This window comes from Larimichthys crocea, chromosome XIII (genome assembly GCF_000972845.2).
Source record: "Larimichthys crocea isolate SSNF chromosome XIII, L_crocea_2.0, whole genome shotgun sequence".
Lineage (NCBI taxonomy): Eukaryota > Metazoa > Chordata > Actinopteri > Sciaenidae > Larimichthys > Larimichthys crocea.
Window position 1 is genome coordinate 39,848,219 of NC_040023.1, and position 7,595 is coordinate 39,855,813.

At 42.7% G+C, this 7,595-nt stretch overlaps 1 protein-coding gene across 4 annotated transcripts in view; it reads right to left on the reverse strand.

Moving 5' to 3' along the window:
* The window catches only part of runx1t1 (RUNX1 partner transcriptional co-repressor 1), a 56,008-nt gene extending 49,677 nt beyond the window's left edge, over positions 1-6,331 (reverse strand). For all 4 annotated transcript variants that reach the window (XM_010736112.3, XM_019264284.2, XM_019264285.2 and 1 more), the window contains exon 1: positions 5,667-6,331. In XM_010736112.3, the coding sequence (XP_010734414.1) occupies positions 5,667-5,694 (28 nt within the window). In that variant the 5' untranslated portion in view covers positions 5,695-6,331. The remainder of the gene's footprint in view (positions 1-5,666) is intronic.
* Between the last annotated feature and the right edge of the window lie 1,264 nt (positions 6,332-7,595).

Here is a 7,595-nt window from a genome sequence, read left to right on the forward strand (position 1 = left end):
ACATCGGGGGGAATCCAAACTGATAAGCAGAGATGGTGATCTTAAATAAAGTCCCTTTTTTGCTAAAAAAAAAACATCACGAGAAGGGTAAAGAGAATTATTTTCACATGCTCATGCAGGTTAACGTTAACAATGTAGAATTTTTATGGAGGAAGCAACCTCGGTTTAGGTGATTAAAACCACTGAAGCATGACAGGACTGAGGTGAGGTTTCTCCACACCCTCACTCTCCCTCTTTCTCCCCTACTTCCTCTTTCTTTGTCTCGTTCTTTGTCAATTTGTCTGATTTTCTGCCTGCCTGTTTGTTTGTTTTAAGAGCTGACTGTCTGTGCCCACCCTTCCACCCCTCACTCCCTCACACACACACACACACGCACACACACGCACACACACACACACAAAAAAAAACGACTGTTATGGTCAGGTTTTATGGACTGCTAGTGAAGCAAGCCGGTCCATTCTTCAACAATCGTCCTCTCGTGAACTAGGGAGAAAAAAGGATCCTAATCGCGCAGTTTCACAGCTCATACTCGCCATCAATCAAACCTGTCTGTGTGTCCTCGGCATTTGTGTGCGTGCGTGTGCGTGCGTGTGTGTATTTGTGAATGCTTCCACCTTCCAACATCCCAAACCTCTCCTGAATCACAAAACAAAAGCTATTAGAGATGGCAGCGCAGTAATCTCTTTCCACATGTGCCCACACACATTTGCACGTTTCCTTTTCATATAAACCTTCACAAAAGACATAAAAAACAGACTTAAATATATACAACCACACACACACACACACATTCCATCTACCACCTCCCTTTGACTGTCTAATTTTTAAAATGTAAATTGGGTGACAGGTGAATATCGAGGAGGTGAGCGATAACGGCTAACATCTTCACTCGGCCACATTATCGCCGCTCCACATCACTGAGAAGTGCCTATTCAATACCGTTACCTTTGGCAGCAGGAGTGCAGCGAGAGACACACTTTTGTGTGTTTGTCCTTTTGTATTCATTAGACATACTGTATAGACACCTGCATGTGCACTTCTACTTGCACACACAGTCACAGAATCACATCCAGTGGCTTATCTTTTGGAATAAGAAAAGGGGCTTGTCAGGATGGCACATTGTATGTATGTGTGTGTTTGTGTGGTTAGGTGTGTGTGTGTGTGTGTGTGTGTGTGTGTGTGTGTGTGTGTGTGTGTATGTGAGGGGAAGGCAATGTGCATTAGGGCGATTACAATATCAGCCGACTCCAGATGGAGGCAGGAAAATAAACAGTGGGAGAGAGAGAGAGAGAGAGAGAGAGAGAGAGAGAGAGAGAGAGAGAGGGAAAGACATCATGAGAAGGAGCCTAAGAGAGAGATTCTGTATGTGTGTGTATGTGTGTGTGTGTGTGTGTGTGTGTGTGTGTGTGTGTGTGTGTGTGTGGCAGTCTGCCTGTGTGCGATACAGTTTGAGAAAGTGAAGTTAATTAGCAACTCAATCCCAGTCTATATACAGAAGACTGAGAAAGCAGTGTGTGTGTGTGTGTGTGTGTGTGTGTGTTTATGTTGTTCTGCACATGTCTATCAGCGTGTTTTAGTCCAGGAACTATGATGTAGATACAGTGAGCCGTCTACCTAAACAACTGAAAAAAACTACATTTCCCAGCTGTCTGTCTTTAACGACACTGCTAGTACAGCTGCCTCTACGTTACCGCTTATCAAACAGAAGAAGCTGGTCACATTCATGAACCGTTCTATTATCAATATGATTTCCTGTTTGTTTCTTAAATGGCTTGATGAGTACAAATCTATGAAGAATTCACTGCGTCCATGAAACCTGACGAATTGTCAAACTCTGCCCTATTGACCACTTCTTCACTCGCCCTATAAGTCTCATGTTATCTGGAGTAAAAACACGAAACAAGGCCAATAAAATCAGTTTGTAGAGCTCACTGTTGACTTTGACATTAAATAAGCCCCTGTAAAGGCCAACTCACAACTACAATAAAACAAAGACCTCTTGCTTTTGTGAGTGCTGGAGAGCACGCACGCACACACACACACCACCAAATATACAACCTTGTACACAAGCACACACACACATTACACACATACATTCAACTCCTTTTATACCACTGCTGCTCTTTCATGGGTGATGAAATTCAATAAGCAGTGAAGAGAACTGCCCTCTCGCTGATAACCATCAATGGGCCTATCGATCTACAAGGCCATGTGTGTGTGTGTGTAGGTGCCTGCACACACACACACACACACACACACACTGATTCCATCTATAATTCACTCTGGGACTTGGTAAGAGACAGCTCTGAATAATCAGAACAGATCTATACGTCTTGAAGGAGTGCACGGAACAGTGGTTTTAGTATCCAATTCTACTGCTGACATTTTGCCCCCCTACTGCACAGCAGTTCAACCTCTACCTACTTCAAAACACACTGCCATCTCTATCTTTGCACACGTTCAAGCAATTAACACTCACCAAGGTTAGTGTGGATGAAAACACAATCGAAAGAATGATGGATATTGTTGCTTTTTCCACAAGTAACATAGCAACAAACCTTCACTGAACTCACTTCCAAGACTTTGCATAACTTAATTACACAGCAAACAAAAACTATCCAACTCTTGAAAGCATAAAGCATTTATATTTTATAGCATATATTGTAGCCAGTCCGTAAATGAAGTAGTAGTTTGTGTGAATCTAACAGCAAAACCAAGTAGCCAAACAAAAGACAGATGATCTAACTGATGATTTTTTTCGCCACAAGCGCTCTCGACATTTGCTCAGTTAAAAGCAAAATCAAACAATACAGTCATCTGGGTATCGTAAAGTGTTATACTGCGTCATCCAACTCTAAGATTTTGCCTTTTGGTTGAGGCGATGAGAAAGCCGAGCCTCACAGCTGATAGGAAAATACACAAGAGGGGCTTCATGATGTAGCGGGCATATTAACTCTGTTGAGTCATCATCACTTATTCACCGTATAGCAAACCTGGACTGCATCCAAACGTCTGTGTGTCATACTTAAAAGAAGTGCTTTGTAATTAAATCACAGCACCGGTTGCTTGAATATGACTCTGTGCAAAAGTCGAAATCAGCCTTTTTTTCCCCCTTTGAAATAATAGTAATTGATTGTTTGAGGCTGTGATCTAAAAGCTGTGTTTGGATGCAACATAAACCACTAGAAAGCTATTATCTGTGGTTAGCATCAAAAAGCACAAACGTTGAAAAAAAAAAATGCAAATAATCAAGCGTGTGAGCGTGTGTCATCTGCACGCCACATTGTGTCAGACGACACACACACGCGGTCTTTTCCGGCATCACTTTCTCAACCTGCCAAACGGAGGGTCTTGTGTGTGAGAAGGCAAGAATAAAATGGTTGCCATCATTTTTGCAAGGCCACGTCCGTCTCTGTGAGCAGCAGTCTGATGCATTTGACCCTCTAGCCTGAGAGCTGAGGGGGGAGGAGGAGAGTGGGAGAACAGGTGTGAGGCAGGCTGGTGGCTGGGCAGATGGCCCCTGGAAGTGCTAGTTGATGCTGCAGAGCCTGGACCACAGAGAGTTAGCAGCAAACGTTAATACAAGCCTGTTTATACAGTGTGCACGGACCTGTGCGTGGATGCAGCCGCACACACTCACATATATTTGTGCGACCACATGCACACACAAACACAGCGATAACCTGCAAACAGCACTTATCATTTGCTCTCCCCTCATCACCAGCTTTGTTTACCTTTCATTTACTCCTTCTCTCCCTCTGTCTCTCTCTCTCTTTATCTGTAAACACACACACACTCCAGGTAATGGTCTATTCAGTCAAGTCACTACTTTAATGGAAGTCCCAACAGTTCAAGAATGAAAAAAAAAAAAACAGCAACAGATGATACAATAAAGGAGGACCAGGGTAACCACACCAATGCAGTAAATAATCATGATAACTACTGATAATAAAAATTTGAATCTCTACTTGGACACTCAAATTAACCATAGACTTCAAATGTATCATGACAGCTTCAACAGAAACATGGTGTCTTGGATCAACACCTCATTTTAATATCCTCACATATTGATATTTACATCTTATATCAATTCAAAATGCCCATAAACAAGTCTTCTTCTTTTTTTATTTAACTCGGCTACAGACTACATCTGTAGCGGGTCACGCTTTTCAGAGGAGTTAACAATCACCCTCTTGGATGCCTACAAAGCTTTGCATGGGACTATTTGGCATGCGTAAAAAATGTCCAAAGCCCTGTGGGTTTCCAGGAGATATTTTCCTCCCTCTCTAATCCGAACCGTGAGAACAGTCGGGCATCGACAGCAGGTTGTGCCCCAGAAGTCTCCCTCCCTTAACCCGCATGTCTACTCTTTTCCCAGTCGGGGGAAAAAGATTCCCACTGGAGTAAAATATAGGCTAAGCCCTTTAATTTCAACCCTACGCCACTCCATTAAAAAAAAAAAAAAAATCCGATTTTGATTTTGTGTGTGCTTTTTGGTTACATGTGTGGATGACAAAGTCGCAGCGGGTGGAGATAAAAACTTCACATGGATTTCAGAAGATGCGTTTGACAGAGGATGTTTTCAAATGCAAACTCTGGAAATTCAAAGTTTTTTTAAAAAAGGGAGGAGAGAAGGAGGAGAGCCAGGGAGGCTCTTAAACACTGAGGGATGCATCAAAAAGAAAAAAGAAAAAATCCATAATTGCAAACAACAACCACAATTTCTTGGAACAGAATGACTTCTTGAATTCGTTTCTTTTAGAAACTAGTGAACATCTGTCACGTTGATTCAGTGGGGAGGGACTGTTAGGTTATATTCGATTTAAAAAATATATATATTTTTAAGATTTTCAAAATCCTGCATATGCTTTCAGCCCTCCGTGGCATACTATTGCCTATCCCGTGCTGAGGAGTGTCGATACTCGCCTCTCTGAAACTGATAAAGTCTGGGTGTCTTTAAAAGGCTTCTAGAAAGAGCTCCTGACAGATCGAAAGGGAGTCACCAAACTTGATCCGTGCAGTCAAGTTGCCTGTTGCCCGAAAACAAGACTCCATCCTGGGTTCAAGACATGAAATGATGTCTGCTCTTTTCCAAATGGTGTCACTATTTAAACAAACTGAGCGAGCCATTTATGGAAAGATAATTGTTTTTCTGACAACACAAAAAAATAATCAATTAGGCTACTGGTTATTCCTAAAGGTAATTAGTTTGGTATTTTAATGTCCCTTATGTTGACTGAGAGTGTGTCAGTTGTCGGGATTTTAAGTCAACTTTAATATTTTTAAATCCATTAAAACAAAAATCAATGTTCACAGCTCAGCCTCTCCCTTCAGAATGAAACCATAACACGCACTATTACGCACAGCGCACACACGCATTGTTCGCTCCTGCAATACATTTGTCACCTCACAACATAAATAAGATAAAAATACGCAAAGATGTGCGTGTTTTTATGCAAAACACGTTCATAATTCTGGAGCACCTTCTGCATAGTTTACATTTAAATATATGAAACAAAGCACAAATCATAAATGTTAAATTCCGTAGTAGATCAGAGCTTTTTCGTGTTTCTTTATTTGCTTAATTTGGCGCACACATGTCTATATAAGGCCACAAAACACTTCAATGCGTTAATTGGGAAAATAGCAAGAGAGAGGCCACTTACACTGAAAAGAGGCAGAAATTCCCACCATGCGGTACGTTGATGTGAGGGCTAAATAATTTCCAGTCCTTTTGACTCCGCGCAAGGTCCCCTCGATGATCCGCTTGTATCGGCGAGGCGAAAGCTACAGAGTCCAGCCAGCTCTCAGAGGCTCTGGCGGTATACTTCCAGCAGCTTGGGAAAATGTGGTTCAAACTCCGACAAAAGAAGAAGGGCAGCTCACGGCTTGCAAGAAGTGATCAGTCACTTGGGGGGATATTCGGGATGGGAGAGCCGGGAGTGTTGTAAAAGCGCAGAGGCAGAGAAGGAGGAGAGATGACACAGAGATGGAGAGGGAGGATGCAGTAGTGCGCAGGGGCACCCGTCTGGTTGTCTGCCCGTCTTTCTCCACTTTTCTCCAAAATCCTTTAAACGTCGAGTCGGTCTGGATTGTAGATTTTTTTTGTTGTTGTATATGAGAAAAAATATTCATGCACACACCCTCGTTCACGAGGTTCCTTGTTTTCTGCTTCTCCGCTGACGTGGGGAAGAGGAGTAGCGGCGCTCTGCCTCCAGTCGGCGGTGCGCAGCAGAGCCAGGTGGCGGTGGGCGGGACAGAAGCGCTGCTGAGGAGGAGGAGGAGGTGGAAGAGGAGGAGGAGGCGGCGACTGGGCAGCAGCCAGCATCTGTGTGTCCTAAAACAGGTTGGAAAACGCAGGGTCAGGTCAAGTCGAAGTGTTTTCTACTGTGCCAGTGGCTCCAGAAGCTTTTTCACGTCAAGGGCTCCCAATGAGATTAGCTATCCCGAATGGGTTTTTTTTTAGTTTCATTCAAGGGCGCAAGAGAATGAGTGTCATCACATTTCAATCAAGAATTACAGGATTGGTTCACATGTGTTCCAAGTCTGTGCTAAAACAGACTTAACATGCAGTTAAGGCATCATTAGTGCTGTAATGTTTCTCCTGTCCTTCATACATAGTTCCCATGTAAAGTGATGGTGGTCCATCATGTTTTCCCACTCTCATCTTGTTGTGCCCTCTTCTTCTACAATGTTTAAATGGCACCCAATTAGAGCGCTCCACCAGTGGTTTATCTCTATGTGCCAAACTTATAAAATTCATATCAGAGTATTGGATTGCACATTAATTGGCTTTTTTTTTTTTTTTTGAAGATTTAATGGAAATGTGTTTAAAATCTGTGCTTGGTTTTGGATGGAAACTTGGATACTGTCTAAGAGGGAATTTTGTACATAAGACATTGGAAGATTGGACTGATTTATTGAACGTTTGAATGTATTTTTGCACAATTTTTCTATCCATGAGGTTATATTTAACCTCATATCTAATTAAATTTACTTAATGGGAGGTTCTTTGTGGCAAATAAGGACAGGAGCAACAATTACAGGAACTCTTTCATTGCACATGCAGGGAAAAAAATGCTTCAAGTCTCTGCTTTATCTGGGTTATTCATTGTTGAAACCAGTAATTAAAATATATGTGTACAGTATTGTGTATTGTGTATTGTGTGTGTAATGTGTATCCACTCTGCTGCATTGAATGAACCAGTTTATTTATTTTGCTTGAAATCCCCTTGAGTGTCTTCATGAACCCCTAGTGGTCCTTGGACCCTGTTTTGAGAACCACTTGCATAGACGGCAGTGGAGTGTCATGGACACGAAGCAGCCAGCTGAGTCCTTGAGGAGCTGGTTGGCTGTTGTGTATATGTATGTGTGCGCCAAAAGTAGGACTGCGTGATGCATGTTTGCACTCACATGCACACGCGCACACACACACACACACACACACACACACACACACACACAGTATCTCTATCTTTCCCTCAGCTGAAAAAGACTCAGGCAGGCTGGCCTGCAGTAACCTAAGGCAAACACTTTCCCCGGACCATCTGGAAGTCATCTCGCCCGCAGAGCCAGTGAAAGCACAGAGCAGAAGC